This window comes from Myotis lucifugus, unplaced genomic scaffold (assembly GCF_000147115.1).
Source record: "Myotis lucifugus unplaced genomic scaffold, Myoluc2.0 scaffold_294, whole genome shotgun sequence".
Taxonomy (NCBI): domain Eukaryota; kingdom Metazoa; phylum Chordata; class Mammalia; order Chiroptera; family Vespertilionidae; genus Myotis; species Myotis lucifugus.
This window is the reverse complement of record NW_005871342.1, coordinates 715168-738332: the sequence shown is the minus strand read 5'-3', so window position 1 is coordinate 738332 and position 23165 is coordinate 715168. Positions and strand designations below refer to the sequence as shown.

Genomic DNA, 23165 nt, shown 5'->3' with positions numbered 1-23165 from the left:
CCGAGAATCAGAGTCACCAGCGCTCAGTGCTGCCTCGTGCTCACACCTAGAATCAGGGACCCCGCATGTGCTGCACTGAAAACAAGTCCCCGTGGGTGTACACGGAAAATCAGAGTCCCCAAGTGCACGCCAGGAGTCAGAGACCCCGAGTGCATGTGCTGAGAATCGAGTATCGGAGTCTCTGTCACTAGGTGCAGCCTGGCGCAGTGACTGGGTCCCTGTGTGCCGTGCGCGAGAATTGGAGTTCCAGGCTCTCAGTGTACGTGCACTGAGAATCAGGGATCCCATGCACGCACAATGGGAACAGTCCCCACGTGTGCGCACTGAGAGTCAAGCCACTGGTGCTCAGTCCTGCCTCTTACAGGGAGAATCAGGGTGCCCGGTCTGCTTGGGGGGCCGGTTGCAAAGCTCCCCTGTGTCGGTGGGAGGCCCACTCCAGCGCCACAGGAAACAGACTCCCGTGTGTGTGCGCGCGCGCCCAGAGTCAAGGTTAAGTCGCACAGCCACCCTGTATCGGCGAAGCCTGCTCGCGGCGAGTGGGTCTGGCAGGTCCTATGCCACCACAGAGGCCTGGGGGGGTGGGGGCGGGGAGGCGGATGGGCTCCGTGACTCAGTAATCTGCGGTCAGGATGTCTTGGTTTCCGTGAGTATCCAGGTCTTTGTCCCAAGTGGTTGTAGGGTCCCGGCTTGCATCTGAGACCAGATTGGGTGGTGGTGAGGCTAGGGTCCTAGTCGCAAGCAGTCCTGTTCTTCAAGATGGCTGAAAATATTATTAAAAATAGTAATGCCATTCTCAGTAAGTGCCATGTTAAATGTATGAACAGGATTATATAAACACAAAAAAGAGGAATAGTTCTCACAAGCAGGTGTGGGTTTTTAAAGGAGGAATTGACAATTGAGCTTAGCGTCATAGGCGTAAGCCAAAAAGGAAAGGTTGTTTTGGGCTGACCTGTTTGAGCAGAGGCAAAGAAGATGCAGTGTTTCCAGACTAGAGCCAAGTCTTCTTATAAAGAAAGACTGGTAGAAATTGGAAACCAATTCATAAAGTATTTTATTTATATAGCTAAGATTTTAAGACTATCCTACAGAGGAAAGAGGAAATATAGGAAACTGATGTAGATAGATTTGCATTTTAGAAAATTTGGGTGATGTGGAGTATGGGTCATAGAAAAGTAAGGGTAATGTCAGGGACCATTCGAAAAAATATTCTAAATTTTTTTTATTGAGTTATAGTAATTGACATATATCAGTTTCAGCTGTACAACATAATAACTTATTATTTGTATATATTGTGAAATGATCACCATAAGTTTAGTTAACATCCATCACCAATATAGTTACACATTTTTCCCTTATAATAAGAACTTTTAAGATTTACCCTCTTAGCAACTTTCAAATATACTGTACAGTATTATTAACTACAGTCATCATTATACATTACATCTCATGACTCATTTATTTTATAACTGAAAGTTTATACCTTTTGAACCAATTTACCCATTTTGACCCCCCATTCCCCCGCCAACCTCTGGCACCCACTCATCTGTTCTCTGTATATATGAGTTTGGGTGTGTTTTTTTTATTTAGGGGCGGTGGTTGTCTTGTTTTGTTTCGATTTCATATATTCTCTGACTAATTTTACTAATGCCTCAAAGTCCATACATGTTGCAAATGAAAAGATTTCCTTTTCTGGCTGAATAATATTCCACTGTGTTGTAAATTCTTCATTGGTTATTTTATAAAGGATGCAGTTCTCATTGTACACCATAGATGTTCCTGAACGTCAAGTAGTGTTTTAGCAGCTCAAGTAATTTAGACATTCATTTGATTGATACCAAGTTCCTTCAAAGATTCTGACTTTTATTTTTATTACATAACTATTTTAAAATTAAATATAAATGTATATTTTTTCTAAGTTCAAAAATAATAGTTTTACTTAAAAGATAACTAACAGACCTGGCTGGTGTGGCTCAGTTGGTTGGAGTGTTGTCCCATACACTGAAAGATTGGGGTTCAATCTTTGGTCGGGGCACATGCGGGAGGCAACTGATGAATTTCTCTCTCTCTCTCTCTCTCTCTCTCTCTCTCTCCCCCCTCTCCCCCCCTCTCCCCCCCCTTCCTATCTCTGTCTCTCTCAAAAAAACACACAAAAAACACCAAAACCAAAAAACCTAACAAATACCCATAATCCTATTAATCCAGAGTAATAAGTAACATTGGGGTAAATATGTTCATAGCTAAATCGTTGCATTTTTCTTTAATTATTCACTTAGAATATATTTTTAGAAATGTAATTAGTAGCTTACAGGCATGTAGCTTAGTATATTTTAATTCCCTTGTTATAATGCCAATTTGATTTCAGAATTTTATATAGTTTACATACATTTTCATCAGCACTTTATTGTATCACTATTTTACTATAATTTAGCATATCTCAAAAACATACCTTTTAAAATGCCTTTAATGTACTATTTTAGTCTTACATTTTCTTTGAAATGGAAAAGTATGAGAATAATATAGTTGAGTTCTATGACTGTATCACCGTTTCAATAGTTATCAATTTATGAATAATCATCTTTAATTTAAAATATATTAGTTGAGAAAAACAATATTCAGTAGCGGTGAAAATGTAGAAAATGGAGGAACTCATATACCATTGTTATGAGTAAAAATTCATAAACGTGGCATTATCTAGTAAAACTGAAAATGAGCGTACCCTGTGATACACCTGTGCTCTTACAGTCTTATGTATATGAACCTGAGGAGTCACGTCCAACTTTGTTGTTGCAATAGTATAAAATTGGAGACCACCCAACTGATGATATCTAGTGAAGAGGATAAGTAAAGCATGGCAGAGTCACATGATGTAATACTTAATTTTTAAAACTTGTACAGTAGCTCTTAATATGGATGTCTTTAAATTTTATTTAATGCAAAAAATTAGTTTTCCAAGGACATATGAAATATGACAGTATCTGTTTATATTTTTCCAAAACCACCCTATAAATAAATAAATAAATAAATAAATAAGTGGTTTTTAGTAATTACGAAGGATTATGTCAAAAGCATAATAGTGTTTGATTCTGGAAGGAATGGGCTATTGGTTTGCAGTGAGAGGAGATTTTACCTTTATTTTAACATTTTCTATCCCTTTTTTTTAAAGAAGCCAATATAAAATGTTAATAGCTAGTAATTACTGGTTATATTGAAAATATGGATGTTATTTTATTCTTTGTTATTTCCTGTGTTTTTACATTTATTAAATTAATAATAAATTAAAGGGACATTTTATAGGAAGAGTGATGAAAGGCTTTAAGTCTTTTGGGATTATGGGGTATTGATGGGGCAAGAATAGGACAAATCAGCTGACATTTGAGGAAATACTTAGTACGAGAAGGTAGAAGAAGTAAGCAGAGAATGGGAGATGGCTATTGCTTATTTTGATATTTTTGACTGGGGTAGCCATATTTCCAGAAAAGTAGAGGGAATCACATATCTTATTCTTCATACAGTATCTCTTCATGTGTGACGTGTGGCACCTATATTAGCAATCATTCAGCAGATGTTTATGGAGGGTCTGTTGAATGCCATTGTAGGCATTTGGAATATTGCTGTGTAGAAGGCTTATAAGAGCCAAAGTTTTTTGTTTGGCCTTTTTTTTTAAAAAAATATATTTTATTGATTTTTTACAGGAGGAAGGGAGAGGGATAGAGAGTTAGAACCATCGATGAGAGAGAAACATCAATCAGCTGCCTCCTGCACACTCCCTACTGGGGATGTGCCCGCAACCAAGGTACATGCCCTTGACCAGAATTGAACCTGGGACCCTGCAGTCCGCAGGCCAACGCTCTATCCACTGAGCCAAACTGGTCAGGGCTTTTGTTTGGCCTTTTATTGTATTTTTACCTATGTGAAAATGCTCCCAGAGTTTCAGCCAATGAAAGAAAGATTTTTGTTTGTTTATTGAGTATTGCCAATACTATGGCTTTCATTAATCACATCTTTTACCTGTTATGCTTGAATTCAGTATCACACTATGCAGCATATAATTTTCTCTAATTATTTATTATGTACTAGAGGTCTGGTGCACGGATACGTGCACCGGTGAGGTCTCTCGGCCTGGCCTAAGCCCTCTCGCAATCCGGGACCCCTCAGGGGATGTCAGACTGCCAGTTTCGGCCTGATCCCTGCAGGCCAGGCTGAGGGACCCCACAGGTGCATGAGTCTGTGCATCAGGCCTCTACTATGCATATAAGATCTTTGGTTAATCTCTTCCAGTCCTCCCCCCTCCCCCCTTCCCTCTGAGATTCATCAGTCTGTTCCATGTTTCCATGCCTGTGCATTGAGCGTCTGCCCCCGGTGGTCAGTGTGCGTCATAGCTACCGGTTGAACGGTCGAAAGGTTGAACGGTCCTTCAGTTGCTTCGGTTTTTATATATATAGATTGATTTTGATTGTAAGAATTCTTGGTTATATTCCAGGATTGTAAATAATGGCTAAGAAATTCAAGGGCTCATGGAATTATTAAATGTTAGAGCATAAAAGGGTTTTCTCTACCCCCTTATTTTATAGATAAGAGAATCTAACTGAATCAATACTTACATTATGCTGAGCATTTCTCATCTAGGTCTTAAATAGTATTTCCTATTTATATTTGTATAAAATATTTTGACTAAATATTTACTGTAACAGCAGGTACTCTACATTGTGATGCTTCCCTCATAGAGTTAATATTTTCATTTTCTCATTATTAACTTTCTTATCCTTTTATTCAGACTAAGTAACAACTTGAAAAATAATTTGCTTTTCCCTCTAGCTTATAACTTGATCAATTATATTATATAGCTTTGTAACATACCTATGTTGCCATTGAAATGTTTATTCATATTCTAAATAATATTCAGTCCTATGAGTTAGGTCTGTAGAAGGGTGGTTGTTGTGATGTTGAGGGTAACGTTAGACTCCATGGCAACCTGGCTGGCCCCCTCCAGATTCACCGTTGATGCAGCTGTATTACAGTTATCATCTGTTGTTTCCCAAGCTGCAATTTCCTTCTCAGTTTGTGGCTAAAACCCAACATTTGATTATTGTTTTCCACCCAGTTCAACATCGATCTTTGATCCTGCAGCAAACATAAAAATACCTATGCTTTTTTTTTGCCAAAAATCTGACAAGATTGTATTGGGCGTCATCTGTGGTAACATCAGACTTTATTTCAGTGAATAAAGATGAAACAGCTGCTTTATTGTTCAGCTCAGCACTCATGCATTCAATATAGGATCATAATGTTTTCCAGCTTTCTCTAACCATAGATATTTTTCTATGCTTTCTAAATATGCTGTGGATATCACGTTGTCAGAGAAAATAGACTTTCAGCAATTCTCAGAAAATATTGGACTGTCCATATTAAAATTTACCTAATCAGTTTATAGAAGTATGGCTCTAAAATATCATTTTTAAGAATAACCTTTAATTTTCTACTAACATTAATTTTCTTTTCTTTTTCTTTTTATATTTATTGAATTTATTGGGGTGATCTAACATTAATTTTCAAAGCTACTTTTAGTTTTGAATTGCTCTTACTATTTTATCTTTATACTTTTTACTAAAATTTACAATTATTTTCAAGATTTCACACAGGATTGTAATTTATAATTTTTTAAAATATATGTTTTATTGATTTCAGAGAGGAAGGGAGAGGGAGCGAGAGATAGAAACATAATGTTGAGAGAATTATTGATTGGCTGCCTCCTGCATGCCCCTCACTGGGGATCAAGCCTGCAACCCGGGCATGTGCCCTGACCAAGAATCGAACTGTGACCTCCTGGTTCATAGGTTGGCCCTCAACCGCTGAGCCACACCAACTGGGTGTAATTTACAGTGTCATTCAGTGTGTGTGTGTGAGGGGCGGGGGGGGGGGGGGGCGACACCTGAAGAGAAAGGGTGACAGAAATTGGTTGTTGGATTGACGAATTGACAAAGTATAAATCTCGGCCCCAAGTTGTAAAGGCCTTTCCTCAGTAATTCTTGTTAAACTTTCACTGCTTATGAATTAGTACGTAATTGTAATTCAGTTTTTCATTTGACTCTCTCCAGCAGCCTGTGATTGCTGTTCCTCTTGTTATGCCAATTAGCAGAAGGAAAGAGGATGAGGCATCTGTTGGAAGTGCACCCTTGGCAAAGCAGCAGTCATATCAGGCCTCTGAGTACGCCAGCAGCCCTATAAAAACAAAAACAGTAACAGGTATGTGTCCAGAATTCTAAAGGTTCTGTGATCTTACCCAACCTCTGAATTATCAAATTATCTGGGCCACGGTTTCATGAATGTTGACCAGAGACATGAGACTGCTGGACTGGAGACAAAGGACTTTGTTATTTACAGCATTAGAAGTAACCAGAGTGTTAGCATTTTCTTGTGTCCCTCTCCTAGCCCATTTTCCATAGGTGTAATACCTATATACATTATAGGAGAAAAGCCCTCAATTGAGTGAACCTAATGGGTAGAAAAGCATGTTTGCTGTTTTTTTGGAAGGAGGCACTATATGTACCTTGCAAGACTGTAAGTAAACTTGTCCAGTGTTTAGAAAGAGGATAATATTTCTGTCTTCTGAGGCTACATGCTGTTCAGATATCCTTGAAATCACAATTGGGGTCAAAGGCACTCACTCTCTCTACTTTTGAGACATGCAAAAACATAAGAGATCCTATAGAATTGTCTCCCAATAGGATGTTCCTTCTTAATGTTAATTCTTGCAAATGACAGTACATCTCAATTTTCTTTCCTCCCCCTTCTCTTACTTTTTGAGCTACCAGTGGTTCTCAACCTTCCTAATGCCACGACCCTTTAATACAGTTCCTCATGTTGTGGTGACCCCCAACCATAAAATTATTTTCGGTGCTACTTCATAACTGTAATTTTGCTACTGTTATGAATTGTAATGTAAATATCTGATATGCTATATGTGTTTTCCTATGGTCGCGACCCACAGGTTGAGAACCACTGAATGTCCATGCAAATATAAGACATAAACTTTCTTCCATAAAACATTTTATGTTATTTCCTTTATTGTGAAGAAAAAAAACTCACAGTATTTTATGATTTAATTTTAATTGGCATTTTTATCTTTAACTTCTAATGTTTGTAATGATGGGCCATTCTCTCTTCAGGTGATTTTTTCTTAGATATTCAGCTTTATTTCATACTAGAGGCCCAGTGCATGAAAATTTGTGCACTCAGGGAGAGGGGGGGGGTGTCTCTCAGCCTGGCCTGCATCCTGTAACAGTCCAGGACCCCTCAGGGGATGTCCACCTGCCCGCTTAGGCCCACTCCCCAGGGATTGGGCCTAAGCTGGCAGTCAGACATCCCTCTGGAAGCCCAGGAGCCCTCGGGGGATGTCCACCTGTCATCTTAGGCCCGCTCCCTGGGGGATCAGGCCTAAGCTGGCAGTTAGACAGGCCTAAGTCACAGTCAGACATCCTTAGTGCTGCCAAGGAGTGGGAGAGGCTCCTGCCACTGCCCCTGCGCTCCCAGCTGTCAGCATGGCTTGTGGCTGAGCAGAGCTCCCCCTGTGGGAGCACACTGACCACCAGGGTGCAGCTCCTGCATTAAGCATCTGCCCTTTGGTGGTCAGTGCGCGTTATAGCGACTGGTTGTTCCCAGTCATTCTGCCATTAGGGTCAATTTGCATATTACCCTTTTATTATATAGGATAACTCATATTGCCAATTGTATTGAAAAAAGTTTTATATTTTCAATAAATCAAAACCCACTGTTAAATGTCTGTAAAGGGCAAGACTCTGTTGTAAGTGATATTGAGGGTAGACAATTACTAAGACATAATGTCTGCTTTTGAGAAATTTAAAATATGATTGTGTACATAAGGAAGTTCAAATGATCATTTGTGGTTAAGAGGAGAAGTTAGTATTTTCATATTTGATAGCAACAATAAATATGCTAATATACATTTTTGTGGAGTTTTATACATAACTATTATTATGCTGTTCTCTATTACTTTCCTAAAATGCGATGTTACGTTTATTTTGTAGAATTTTTAGTTTTTCATCTCTCAGTATCCACAAACATTTACTCTCTTGAGATTTACTTTATCAATTGATAAAAATGCTGATGCTTATTTTTTGTATCATAGGAAGATTATTTGTAACTTGCATTAAGTTTTTAATATAGATTTAGATATTTTTTCCTTTGGTTACCATCTCTTTAACTGGTATTTACAGAAAGGCCTATAAATATCCTCTCTAAATAAAATAAATGTACACTAAGTGTCAATTGATAAAAATAAATTTAATCTTATATACATATTAACCACATATTCTGGCCTCCTGCATTACTATTTAGTCCTGTTCTTTTTAAATTTTTGATTTTTTATAATTGATTTTAGAGGAAGAGTAGGGAGGGGAAGAGAGAAGGAGGGGAAGAGAAAGAGAGAGAGAGAGAGAGAGAGAGAGAGAGAGAGAGAGAGAAACATCTGTGATGTGAAAGAGAAACATTAATTGGTTCTTTCTTTACATGCCCCAACTGGGGATTGAATCCACAGCATGGGTATGTGCCCTGACTGGGAATCAAGCCTGCAACCTTTTGGTGTACTGGACCATGCTCCCATGCTCCAACTAGCTGAGCCTCTGGCCAGGGCTATTCATCTTCTTTAAATCATATTTAATAATTGATATCAAGTAATTGTTAAGAATGGGTAAAGGTGACAGGAAATTCTTATTTAAGTGAAATTATATGACATAGAACTCTATAGAAATATCATAGATTTTAGAAAAATGTGCATTTGCTATGCATGGAGAAGTTTTATTTCTAAATTTACATCTATATCAGTTACATATTAATTCACAAATGATATCAGTTAATATCCAAGATACATTTTGCTTTCTTATATTTATTAATTTTTATAGGGAATTAATTTTATATTGAGGAAAGTAATAAATCAAAAACATAGCTTTCTATCATTATTATTACTTTATAGAATATGAAGATGTATATAAACAACATGTTCTTTATTTCAAATCACAATAACTGTGGTTCTTTGTTTTGAGTTATGGTATTTGCTTTTTCTGTCTTTATTGTTCCTCTGTTTCTAGAACACTTAGGTTAGATATCTGATGGGCAGTCTCTTTATAGGTAAGGATATTAGTACTTCACCAAATATCAATTCTTACCCAAGCTAGCTTAACAATTAACAGTTATCAGACTAATCCCCTGTGCTTGCCTTGTTTTGGCACTGTGAGCATGTTCAGGAGGTGAGAAGCCCTGACGAAAAGAACATTTATTCTTTACGACTTACATGTCTTCCCCTTTGGATGCTCCCATTTGTACTTTCCTGGGAACCTTGGTGGTAGTGCTCTCCCTTTTCTTAAGAATGCTCTTTGCCAACCATATGCTCTCAGTAGAATTAAGTTTCAAAACGTTTTGTTTTCCTTTTAATTAGAGTATACAGTTCCAGTTTGGTTTTAAATAAAAAATGTTTTATAAGTCCTTTGAATGTTTACCTACTTCTATATGTAGTTATCATTGTTTTTATTATTGTTTACATTGCATCCTGAACTGTAATGAATTTGGTAAGGTATTCAGAGCCTTTTGTTGCTTTTGTTTTACTTTTTCCATCTTTACCTTTTTAAGTGTACAGTTCAGTAGTGTTAAGTGTATTCACATTGTTCTGAAATACACACTTTAATTTTTAAACGGGACTTTATAATGGAGAAATGTTTATTAATTTTTTCCTGAATTCTTATTAAATTTTTATTTTTATTTTTATAATCTCAACCTAAAGTCCAATGTTGGTTTTAAGTTCATCCCCAACAACTTATGTAGTGTTTTTGGCACATGATGACGGAGGCTAGCTGATAAACTCCAGGCTTGATTTTGGTTTTTAATTATTCAAGATGAAGCAGACATCTTCTTCTTCCAGTCTCAATTAACCAGGGTAAAGTAGCTCGCTGCCCTGGAACATGTGACTGATGACTGGAATGTGTTGACAGCAGAACAGCACTGTTTCACTGATACAGGCACGCAGGGCAGGCCAAGCCAGGATCAAGTCATGTTTCACATGAAGATAATATATTATTACAGAACTCCAAATTGTCTTCCAGAGAATCTGTATACCCTTCAAAACAAGGAAACCCTAAAAGATAGGACATCTGTTTACCCTCTGTTTTGGAAACCTTATGAACATTAATTTGGGGCTCTTGACAAAAATGTCTGTAATGGAAATGAAAACTGTAAAAAGCAAGATACTCCATAAATGACAACTTTAAAAAAATACTATTCATTATCATCAAGTCTAAAGCTCTGCAAGTACACAGTTAAAATAATAGAAGGCCTTTTAATTTGACTCATTAAATCTACCAAAATAATAAAGATGTGATCATTAATGATGTAAAGTTTAGGAGATAATGCCACAAGTGAAAAGTATGGAACTTTAACTTCTGACCATGATGGAGTAACAGGGATTCGGATTATATTCTTGCTGTAAATAACATATGGTCAAAGTATATGGGAGAAATAAAAGTTTGTGCACATTGGACAACAGGCAGTATAGGATGTGCTCCCTCACAGAAGGGAAATAAATGAATGAGGTGAGGGCTAGTCTTGCCCTGGCTTTCTGGCTGTAGGTACATTCCAGACAATTGAGCAGGGTGGGATATATCAGATTAAGCTCAGCTGTGTTGTTGAATTGAAGTTATGGGAAGCACAGGGATAGAAGTATAAGGAGGCAGAGATGACTGGAAATTAGGGGACAAAATTCCAGAGAGAGAAAGCTATTCAGTGAAAGAGTCCCAGAAAGCCGCAATAGAGTTCTTGAGTATTCACTAATGAGTGAGATGTATAGGATGAGACGCCACAAGATTGGACATAGGATGACTAAGGAGCTGTGAACTGAATGGTTCTCAGAGCTCACACAGGGCTGGAAGGCATTCACATTCCTACTATCCATAGCATACAATTCTTAGAAATCATTAAGAACATCGTAGAGAACCCAGAGCAGCATGCCTTAGTAGTGGAGCTAACCTATCCACAGAGTAAAGGCTACTCTAGACCCACCTTTAACAAGCATTACAAAAGAAACTAAAACAATGAGTAGGTTAACTTCTGGCAGAATGAATCCCAGTGCTATTAAGAGGAATACAACAAGATACCGACAGGCAACAATGTAAAAATCACAATGTCAGCCATTCAATTCGATATACAGAAGTTTTATTATAGAATTGTACACCTGAAACCTGTATTTTATTAACCAGTGTCACTCCAATGAATTCAGTAAAAAAGAAGAAAAAAGAACTAAGAGAAAAAACAACAACAACAACTATGAGCTGCAAAGAAACAGGAAATTTTGACCAGGAGAAAAAATAACCAACAGAAATAAATTGAGAAATGACATAGATGATGGTATTAGCAAATATATTAAAACTTGTGCATTAAAACTGACTTTAAAACGGTATTCAAGTATTTAAGAAAATATTAATACATTTTAGAGAGAAATGGAACATATAAAAAAGAACCAAGCCTGTCTCTAGAGATGCAAAATCTGAAATGAGAGCCTCCCTGGGTGGAATTAGCAGTAGAGGAGACATTACAGAAGAAGTAGTCAATAAACTTGAAGACATGACCATAGGAGAAAGGAAGAAAAATATCCTGAGTTTTAGTGAACTGTGGGACAATAATTAATTAGGATATTCAAGGAAGGCCTCATTGAAAGTCCATATTACCAGATACTGAAGCAGTGAGGGAATGAGCCATGGAAGTATCGAGGAACGATCAAATAGGAGTGAATATATACACACGTTTTTATGTGAATAAGTTATCCCTTTCACTTTATAATTAAGGAGATTGAGTTATAAAGAGGGCAAGATCCCTGTCCCCAGATGGATCCTGCAACCAAGGTATGTGCCCCTGACCAGGAATCGAACCCCCAACCCTTCTACACACGGGCTGATGCTCTTACCACTGAGCAACACTGTCCAGGGTCCAGGGCTAGTCAGACTTTTTAAATGAAAGTTCGAGATTATAGTAGTCATTCTGTAATTATAATTTGCCTTCTTTCGTTCCTCACTGGCGGTTTATAACTAGCTCTAAAAATCAGGTCTATACAAATGCAGTCATCCACTATTTTCCTTCTAAGACCTAATATATAAGCAGCCAACTTTAGTGTGTCTTTTTTTTTCTTCTTCAAGGAATTGTTCTAAAATTTCAGCCCAGTTCTATAGTATTAATATAGTGAAGAGTTTTGTATTAGTGCTACCGACATGGATATACTGGGAAACTCCTAACCTCTGTGATGAACAGGGGAGGCTCTGCCTTTCTTCAATTAGGTGCTACTTTGATAAGACTCAAAGTTAAAACACTAATATTGGCATATATTTTTTGTTTCTTGATATGTTCTTAATTATATCTCAGGGTTATTGATGCTTCCAATAAAAAATTACGATGTTTCAGATGTTTAGTTTTTTTGTCAGGCATATGGAAATACTATGTAATTTAGATCTCAAAGAGAAATATGTAAAATCCTGAAATTTCCAAAAGCACTTTGTTTATATTACAGATAGCGAAAGGTTTCAGGCTATTTTTTTTTAAAAAAAGAATCTTTTATTTGATAATGAACTTGAGTTATCAGGTAGAATTTTTCTAATTGCATTTTTTTCTGACTTCATTTCAAAACATAGTATTTTTAAACTAAGCAAGAGTTTAAGAATGTAGCTATAATATTTAAGATTGCGTTAAGTTTGGCTTAAAATGTTAGAAAACACTCAGTAACAGTAGTTTGAACAAGGTTGAATTTTATTTGTCTCTCATGTGAAAGCTTGGGTAGGTACCTCAAGGTGTGTTAGAGCTCTTTGAGTTCAGGTACTTTCCTATTCCATTATGGGTGGCCTCAAATGCCAGATTTGCCTATGGTTCACAATGGATGCTTCAGTGGTTTATCATATCTGCATTTCAGTGAGCAGTAATGAGTGAGGAAGGGGACCTCCCTATCTCTTTAAAAACTATACAGAAGTTGCACACTCCACTTTTGCTTATATACTCTTGGCCAGAACCTAGTCACATGACTATATTTAGCTGCATGGAGGTGTCAGGAATGTAGTTTGTATTCTTTAAGGCCATGTGCCTGGATGAATCGTGTGGGTTCTAGCTAAGAAAGAAAGGGAGAGTGAATATTAGTGGTGATTTAGCAGTTTCTGCTACAATAACTTAAATGTCACAAGCTGAGTTTGGGAAGAGAATTTGAAAATAAATACTTTCCTGTTAGTGGGGATATCAGAAGACAGAGCTGGTAAAAGTGTTTTCATGTCTGAGTTGTAGCTTGGATCTTTCACAATGAGAGGTAAAGGTTTGGGAGTCATCAACATGAATCATAGTCAAAGCCACAGAACCTGTGTGACTTCTCAGGGAGACCATACACAGCAAGGTGAGAAGAAAGCTCAATATACTAGTAAAGTCTGAGCAACTTTCTCATGAAAGGGTCAGAAGAAGGAGCCAATGGAGGAGATTGAGAAACATCATTTTGAGAAGTAGGCAACAAAGGGGTGTGTGTGTGTGTGTGTGTGTGTGTGTGTGTGTGTGTGAGAGAGAGAGAGAGAGAGAGAGAGAGAGAGAGAGAGAGAGAGAATGAATAGAAAGAAGTGTCAAGCCTTGGCCGGGTGGCTCAGTTGGTTGGAGCATTGTCCTTTACACCAAAAAGGTTGTGGGTTTGATTCCCAGTCAAGGCACATACCTAGGTTGGGAGTTTGATCCCAATCAAGGTGTGTACAGGAGGCAACCAATTGACGTGTCTTTCTCTCTCTAAAAGTCACTAAATTATATCCTTGGGCGAGGATTTAAAAAAGGTATCAAGATGATGATGGTAGATAACTTCATGATATACTGTAAGAGTCATAAGAACTGGGAAGCTAAAAAATTCACTTGACCAAGGTCATTTGGCCCAAGAAGCTGTAGTTGTTAGGGAGTGAATGGGAATTGGGTACATAGAGACAGCTTATGTATATCACTCTTTCAGGAAATCTGTCTATACAGACACTTGGGTATGCCTGTAGCTGTAGAAAAGTAAAGAGGAGAGAAGGAAAAATTGGAGATTCAGTGAAGTTGGTGGTAATTTATACAATGAGATCACAGATAAAGCAGAATATAAACTGATGTAGGTTTTAACAGTCAAGAGAATTGCCTTTTTCTCTGAGTCAGAGGTAAGAAGATAAGAATATATACCATTATCAGTCAATTTAGTTTTTCTTCTCTCAAATAAATATCTATGCAGCATACCTATTGTTTTCCTTGCACTGTTTCAGAGAATGTAAGAGGCAAGGAAATGTATGTTTTGAAGGTAAGCCCCTTGTTTTTCACATGTAAGAAATATGCTCCTTCTAAGAAAATAAGACATGACATTACACTATACCTTCCTTTAAAACAAAACAAAACAGCATAGCCAACATGGCTCAGCGGTTGAGCACAGACCTATGAACCAGGAGGTCAGGGTTCGATTCCGGGTCAGGGCATATTTCTGGGTTGCGGGCTCAATCCCCAGTGTGGGGCATGCAGGAGGCAGCCTATCAATGATTCTCTCTCATCGTTGATGTTTCTCTCTCTCCCTTCCTCTCTGAAATCAATAAATATATTTTAAAAACAAACAAGAACAAGAAAAAAAAACACAGTTTGATATGTTACTTGAAGTTTGAAAGTCCTTTAAATCTTTAAGAAATCATTCTATCCACAGGAAGTAGTATACTACTAGGACGGTTTCAAGTAGGGAGATTTTCAATTTTTGCTAGTAATAATTGCTCATGAATGCACGGATGTATTTTGGATTTCTAATTTTTAAAAATTGTGGATTAGAAATAAAATGGGTCACACCAAAATAGTTATTCATCTAAAAGTGCTTAAGCCATTCTTCATTTGGTTAAGCTTGAATGTTGAGCAAGTATATTCTTAAATACAATGTGGAATTAGTATTAATGTACAAGAGATATATTTTTGTATAAGTTTCTCACTTCAATCAGATAGTTTAGCATAAAATTCCATTTCTATGTAATTAGGTGTTTAATTTTATTGTAAAATATTAAATCATGAGAGTAGACACTAATGCATAATATACAATTGATTTTATTCTGTCAGGGATAAAATGTGATTTAAATGATATTTCTTTCTTTGAATAGAAGAAGGTTTAAAATGAAGTTAGTACATATAAAATAAAACAACTTGAAAATATCATTCAGAAAGTAATGAGTACTTAATGAAAATATAGCTTTATTAAATTGTTTTTTCCCTTTTATACTTTGTAAGAAAATTTATTCTAATCCTAAAATTTATAGAAAAATATGTTTTTTCTACATTATTCTAAGCAATGAACATCTATATATATAAAAGGCTAAGCGACCATCTGACCGGTAGCTATGATGCACAATGACCATCAGGGGGCAGAGGCTCCAACCGGTACTATGACGCACACTGACCACCAGGGGGCAGACACTCATCGCAGGAGCTGCCGAGCTACAGTGACTTGGCAGCGGTGGTTCTCGGGTGACACACTAGGGAACCAAAGAGGAGGGAGCCCAATTCAGGGATGCATCACCCAAGAACCGCCCTCTTGCAATCCGGGACCCCTCGGGAGATGTCGAAGAACAGGCCAGGCCAAGGGACCCCACCTGCCGGAGGGACCCTGCTCACTCCGCAGATGTCCTTCGAGCCACAGCACCGCCCTAGGTGTGGCTGGCCAGGGAGGGTCCGAGGGAGGTTGGCTCCCGGGTGTGTCCAGCCCATCTTGCCCAGTCCCACCCCACCAGCCACCTTCTAATTAATTTCCTTTCAATGTGCACGAATCCGTGCACCAGGGCACTAGTCTACACTAATAAAAGAGAAAGATGCAAATTGACCATACCTTCGTGACGCCCACAAGCCAATTAGGAGTGCGTATGCAAATTAACCCAACAAAGATGGCGGGTTAATTTCCATGGCGACCACACAGGTGTTCTGCACTACCCCAGCTGCTCCGGGCCTCTGGGCAGTGTGGGAAGGTGGAAAGGTGGCTCCAGGCCGGAGCGAAGGCAGTGCCAGCAGCCAGGGGAAGGAAGGCCCATTCTTGCACGAATCTTCGTGCATCAGGCCTCTAGTAATTTATAATCAGACAATTCTAAACTTAGTTTCCTAAAGGATTCAACAGATGCCAGATAATTATGCGATATAACAGTGTTATTCTAGATGATTGTAGCCACAGATGAGAGTTTCTTAATACCTGGAGTTTTGTTTGTGTTTCATGAAATATTCCTTGGTCGTTTGAATGATAATTTTTATACATATATCTGATAATTGTGCTACTCACTTGGCACTACCACATACTTAAATTTCTTTAATTCCTAGTGTGTTCACCTGAGGACTCCTCGAGTCAATCCTCAGCTATTATTTGGAAATTTTAGGGTTACCTACAGAAAGTCCCTCATATAGGGTCCAGGTTGGAGGGTCCCTAGAAGTGAAGTAAAACTGAAGAAAGTATTTCCTAATGTAGTTCAAGAAATGTCCTGAATGCCAGAGAAAAGATGAGAGAAGTAAAAAATCAATAGCATCTCCAAATACGGAGACTTAGGCAGGGACTCATCTGGATAATGATCACTGAATAAGTTAATGAAAGGAGTGAGAGGCAGGTAAGCTCAATGGGCAGTGAGGTTGAATAGTTCCTGAGGAAGTGAGTCTGGGAGATGGGGAGGAAAGCGATGATACGCTTAAAGCATTTGGAGGCATTTGAAGCCTATGCAGGCTGTGTAATGAAAGGACTGGGCCGTTACAACCACTAACATATTGCCTGGTTTCCCGCCACACCCCTAATTAATAGATGATTCCTTTATTAGGGAAGACATGTGTTGTTTTTTTCTTCTTAATTTTTATTTATTGGGGTGATGTTGATTAATAAAATTATATAGGTTTCTGTTGTACAATTCTATTAAACATCATTTATATACTACAATGTGTGTTCACCACCCAAGTCAAGTCTTCTTCCATCTCCATTTATCCCCCTTTTACCTTCTAAATTAGAAAGAACTCTGATTGCAAGAGATAGAAACTATTTTGAAATGATTTTAAGTAAAAAAAAAGTCAGTGATATATATCGATTCCTATAACCAAAATAGTAAAAAAGGCAAAGATAGATCTTTTCTTTGGAATGACCTATAACCAGAATCCACATCATCAGGACTTTGTCTTCTCGTGTTGGCTTAATTTTCTTTTACTGAACATACTAGTAGGTTTCTTGACACCCCTGTGTACACAGCTATGGCACCTCTGGACTCACATATGTAACTCCCTAAGACCAAAAAGGAAGAGATTGGATCCAGTACCTTTTGAAAACATACCTGAGGAAGATTTTGTTTGGTCTATCTTAGATTATGTGCACACATCTTGGACAATCACTGGGGCCAGAGAAGTTAGGTACTGTGATGGCCCAGTGGCAGCCTAGGATGGGTCATGCATCCACCTCCGTGTTCAGGGGGATGAGGTGTCTTACCAGAAAATGTAGGTATAGCAGAAACATGGCTCCTGGGGAGAGTCAGTCATCTATTCCAGTTTATGTCCACTAAACTTTCTCTTTACTGTTAGTCTCAGCAGGTTTAAAATACAACATTTTGATTATATAATAATAGACTAAATCACATTCACACATTTCTGTTTTGGTGGGAATAAGGTAAATGGATTATGAAGGTGTATTGTATACATGAACTGGGGGACAGAGGGAAAAGAACCTAGAATAGAAAGACTTGGTATTTATAAGATAGATTGCAGACTTTATAACATTTTGTTTGTTTGTTTATTAACCTAGAGTTTGTTCAATTAGGGGAAAGGAATTAGGAAGTGTTTTTGCTGATTACAGTTTTGAACAATACAGTTTTGCTTTACACAATTTATTAATTTTGTAACTTTGTTTTATTGCAAATATTTTTCCAGCGATTCCTTAATTCGAGTTAACATATGACTTAAACTGAGTTAATTTTAAAGTTGTTTGAGAGCACACTGTGATGATAATGAGTACATTGAAATTTTTTAAATATAGAGTTCTTCTACTTCTAGTTTTTACATGAACTGGCAAGAATTCAGCAAAAATTCAACCAAATTGTTTTGTATGCAATCTCCCTCCGCCTCCCCTTTGTAGCAGTCAGAACAAGATTATAGTTTCCAGATGAAATTCTGAATGTCACATAGTGATGACATATATTTTCCTGGTTGGCTCAGCATGAGATGCAATTTTGCATGCCATGTCACGCTGACTTGCAGAATCCAAAAGCCATTATTTCCCGAGGGGCTTTCAGGAGTGATAGTATCAAATGGAGTTTGTATTTTGATGAAATGTCTCAGGCATTATTGCAGTTTCTAAGGCAAGTTGTTTAAAGCTTTATATGTTATCTAAACTCCAGAAATTTAAAAATAGTATTACTATGTAAAGGTCATTTTTCTCTTCAAGCTATTTGAATTTATATTGCCGAATAAAGTTGCCAAAAATAATGATTAGTATAAAATATAGATCAAGAATTAGGAAGATATGTTAGAAAAACCAGTAGACTGGGGACCAAAAAACCTAGGTTTTGACCTTGGTCCAGTTTGTCAAGCTAACCCCAGAAAGCCACATTTTCTTTATTTATAAAATGTTAAATATACCCAATAATATATCATAGATTTAAGTCTTCTTATAAGACTTTAGTAGAGGACTTAACTAAAGTAAGATATATGAAAGTTCTTTAAAATAATAAAACACAATTCAAGCCCTAGCTGGTTTCACTCAGAGATTAGAGCGTCGGCCTGCAGACTGAAGAGTCCCAGGTTCGATTCCGCTCAAGGGCATATGCCCGGGTTGCGGGCTTGATTCCTGGTTGGGGGTGTGCAGGAGGCAGCCAATCAATGATTTTCTCTCATCATTGATGTTTCTATCTCTCTCTCTCCCTCTCCTTTCCTCTCTGAAATAAATAAAAATATCTTTAAAAAATAAAAATAAAAGGTAATAAAGAAGCTGAAAAAAAAACCTCACCACAATTCAAATAGAAAGTAAAGATCATGTTTTTAATATGTTTCTATTTTAAAAGGAAAAGCATAGGCTTCAAGCAAGGTGAAGCTTACTTCATCTATTGGCTTCTGACGTGGAAGTAAATTTTACTTTTTCTTTTCTTTCCGTTTGATCTTAATGGTCTTAAAGTTGCCTTAAAACTTAGTATTTCCATTCATGCTTACATAACACTCTGATGATCTTTGTATTTTACATTTGCCTTAACTCACTTGCTTTGTTATACCAGTCTCTCTCTCTCTCTCTCTCTCTCTCTCTCTCTCTCTCTCTCTCTCTCTCTCTCTCTCTCTCTTTTTAAAGTTGTCTCATGTCCAATTGCCTAGACATCTCAGGTATGTTTCAGGCTGCTCAAGTCTAACATGTTTGAAATGTGTACAAGCACGTATCTCTCCCCACAACACCACTGACCACGTTGCTTAAGGCTGAAACCGAGGATTTATCCCAAGTGTCTCTTTTACTGTCCATTCTGCCTGTAAGTTGTATCTTGAATCTTTTTATTTTAGTCTGTTTGTATGCAGCATCCCTAGTCTGAGCCACATAATTCCTTGTATGGAGTAATGTAAGGCTATTCTAACTAGTCTCGCTGGTGTCAATTCCAAATTGTCTCATCATGTGATCTCAGTTACCCTAATTCACTTTCCAGATGACAGCAAATCATGTTATTGAAAATGTAACTTGGATCATTTTATTCCCTGCTTTATACACTTTAGTGACTTTTTATGGCAGTTAAGATAAAGTCCAAGCTCCCTCACATGGTCTGCATAGTTTGACCTGCTCGAGTCTTTGCAGGGTTCTTTCAGCCCATCTTTGGTCATTGTTTCTTACACTCACCCTCTGTATTTCTTCAAACACTCTGCTTTTTCTTGCCTGGGATCTCTTACATATGCTCTTTCTATTGTTTCCATTGCTCTTTTCATAGCTATGCATTTTTCTTATTCCAAGTCTTAGTTTAGATGTTAACCTTTCAGTAAAGAAACCTTCCCTATTCAGCCTTTTTAACATAGGTCTGTGCTGCTTCCCCAAGATTTCCTACCTTAACACTCCTATTTTCTTCCTCACAACACTTATGATAGTTCCCATTCTTTTTTTTTTTAATGTCTTTTCATCTGGAATGTATATCAAGGACCATATCTGACTGACTTACTTCTGTACTCCTAGAAATCTAACAACTATTTCTGGCATTGATCAAATATGTAGTAATTATTGTATGAATGAATGAAACCTTTTTCTTTCATTATTTTTATTTAAGAGCTTAACAATCTTATTCCTTAACCTTTTTTGCCCCCTGTCTGATAATTTATTTAAGTTGATGTCCTATAACTTTTTATATCTGTTACCAGATTTCCTAGGGATATGTATCAAATATTTAGGAGAAGTTAGCAGTTTTTGGTACATTTTAAATTGGTGTACATAATCTTTTAGGGTATTTTTGCTACATCAGAAATTTGGGTGGATAATTATAAAACACAACAGTACCTGGCTTGTAGCAGGTGTTACGGAGGTTTTGGTTAAATAAAATATGGATCAAGATTGGAAGTTTTATAAAGCATAAATATCCTACCTGTAATATATATAAAACTACAGAAAAAAAAATTGTCCCTTTAGAAAAAAACAACTTCTCTTACTGTTATCTTTTAGAAAATATTATGGATTGAAAATTAGTTTACCCAGAATAATGTGCTTTTACACCTCTAATAGTCAGATAATGCTATTTAATCAGAGTTTTTAACAAGTTATGTTTGTCATAGCTTTTTGGGCAGCACTTTGAGGTTACAGACAGATTTCAGATCCTTTAATTATTTTGTATTGTATATTAGAGAAGAGAGCATTTATGATAAACATGTGGCTCTTTTGGTTTTGTAATTACTTATAATACTGCTTCACAAAATTGTAATGATGTCCAAATTGCTTGGCAATATTAGCATTTCTTAGATGGATTTATTTTTAACTTATAATAATTGTATTTATATAACACTGATATTCTGTATCAGTAGATTTTGAAAATTTGATCATGAGCAACTTTTGTATAAACCTTTGGTATTCATTGTTTCAAATAATTTTGAACATTTTTTGTAGTATTTATTTTTCAGAGCAGTGTTAGATTTACAACATGCCCCCTGCCTCCACACATGCATAGCCTCTCCAGTTACCAACATCCCCCACCAAAGTAGCACATTGTTATAATTGATGGACTGATATTGACACATTCTAATCACCTATGTCCATAGCTTACATTAGGTTTCACTGGTGCTGTACATTCTAGGGGTCTGGACAGATTTATAATGACAGATGCCCACCATTGTAGTTTCATTCAGAGTAGTTTTACTGACCTAAATCCTCGGTACTTCCTAACTCTTATGCCATGCATTTTTTTATTGTCCCCATAGTTATACGTTTTTCCACAGTGTCACATACTTGTAATTATGTGGTGTGTAGCCTTTTCAGACTGGCTGCTTTCATTTAGTGATACGCATTTAAATATCCTCCATGTGTTTTCACGGCTTGATAGCTCACTTCTTTTATATGTGGTGAATAATGTTCTGTTTTCTGGATATAAAGAGTTTATCAATTCACCTGCCGCAGAACATCCTAGCAGTTTCCAAATTTTGTCAATTATTAGTAAAGGTGCTATAAACATCCATGTGTCAGTTTTGGTGTAATTGGTCTACCTTTAAGTTAGTTATTTTAATTGGTAGAGTTCTACAATAAGTTTAGGTAACCATTTTCTTTTCATAACGACTAGTGTACAAAAGAAAAGCAATGAAGTCGAAGTGAGTCATAAGTAAATTAATATGTGTTTTATTTTTAAAAATTATAACATTAATTCATTGTTATAAAACATTTAATTTGGAAATATCAGGAGTAAAGAATTAAGTACCCTCATATATTCTGTTTTACCCTTCTCGGAGTTAACCACTGTAAAAACTTTACTTTTTACTCTCCTGTAACTTTTTCTGTTTATGTGGTAGACAGTACATGCTCAAACTCAAACTCACAGTTTTAAAAACATATTTGGTTTATGCTACACATATATTTTTTCACTTCACAAGATAACATAATATGTTTTCTGTCATACCTTTAGTTATTCCTCATTTAAAATAATTGAATGATAATCTTTATTGCAGGTTTCCCAAAGTTAATTTAAGCATTTCGTTTTCATGAGGAGATAAGTTGCTTAGCATTTTCTCTTCCCCTTCTTACTCCTTTCCTTTTTTCTTTTCCTTTTTCAGATAATGCTGCTGGTATTGAACATCCTTTATAAATTGTTTGTATGCATGCATTCATATAAATTTTAATATCTTGTAGCATAGATTCTTAAAAAATGGGATTACTTTGTAAGAAATGCATTTTTAAATTCTGATACGTACAGATTGGCCCTTTGTTGCGATCCTTTTTATTTCCTGTATATGAAACCTTCTTAGAAGAGGCTTCAATAATGACAATTTTGTAAACATACAAATTCACTCATTATCATGTTTGCCAACATGACAGTTGAAAAGAATGTCTGATTATTGTCCTAATTTTTATTTCTTTGTTAGCAAGGTTGAGCATCTCTTAATAAGTTTATTGGCCAAATTATACTTTTCTTTGAATTATCTGTTCATATATTTTATTTTTTTAAAGTTATTTATCCATTTGCCACCTTGATATCCTCATTTCTGTATCTAATGGAAATCTCAACTTGACAGGATTTAAGTTTATTTTTTTTCTCAGTTTTCCTCCTACCGTTTCATTCTTCCTATTGCTTACACTTAAAACCTTGGAGTCATCTTGGCTTGTTTTTTTCTTTTATTATGCATCTTGTCCATCAGTAAATCCTCTGATGATAATATCATGGTATTTATTATAATACTAGAGGCCCAGTGCATGAAATTTGTGCACGGGTAAGGTCCCTAGGGCTGGCCGGTGATCAGGGCCGATCTGTGGGGCGATCAGCAGGATGATCAGGGGTCCTTCGCTGGCACCCACCTTGGCTAGGCTGGCACCGCCCGCTTGCCGGCCTCACCCTCCAGCCCCGTCCCCCACCACTGCTGCTGGTGCCTCCCTCTACAGGGCAACTGGCAGAACAATCGCCTGGCACCCGCCTTGGCTGGCCTGGAGCCTGGGAGCTGGGGGC

The 23165-nt window shown here is 37.1% G+C and overlaps 1 protein-coding gene across 1 annotated transcript in view; it reads left to right on the top strand.

Annotated features, from left to right (window-relative positions):
• Positions 1-23165, top strand: part of VPS13B (vacuolar protein sorting 13 homolog B) — a 583949-nt gene that overhangs the window by 207730 nt on the left and 353054 nt on the right. The window contains exon 22 of the mRNA XM_023763624.1: positions 6096-6243. Within this exon, the coding sequence (XP_023619392.1) occupies positions 6096-6243 (148 nt within the window). The remainder of the gene's footprint in view (positions 1-6095; positions 6244-23165) is intronic.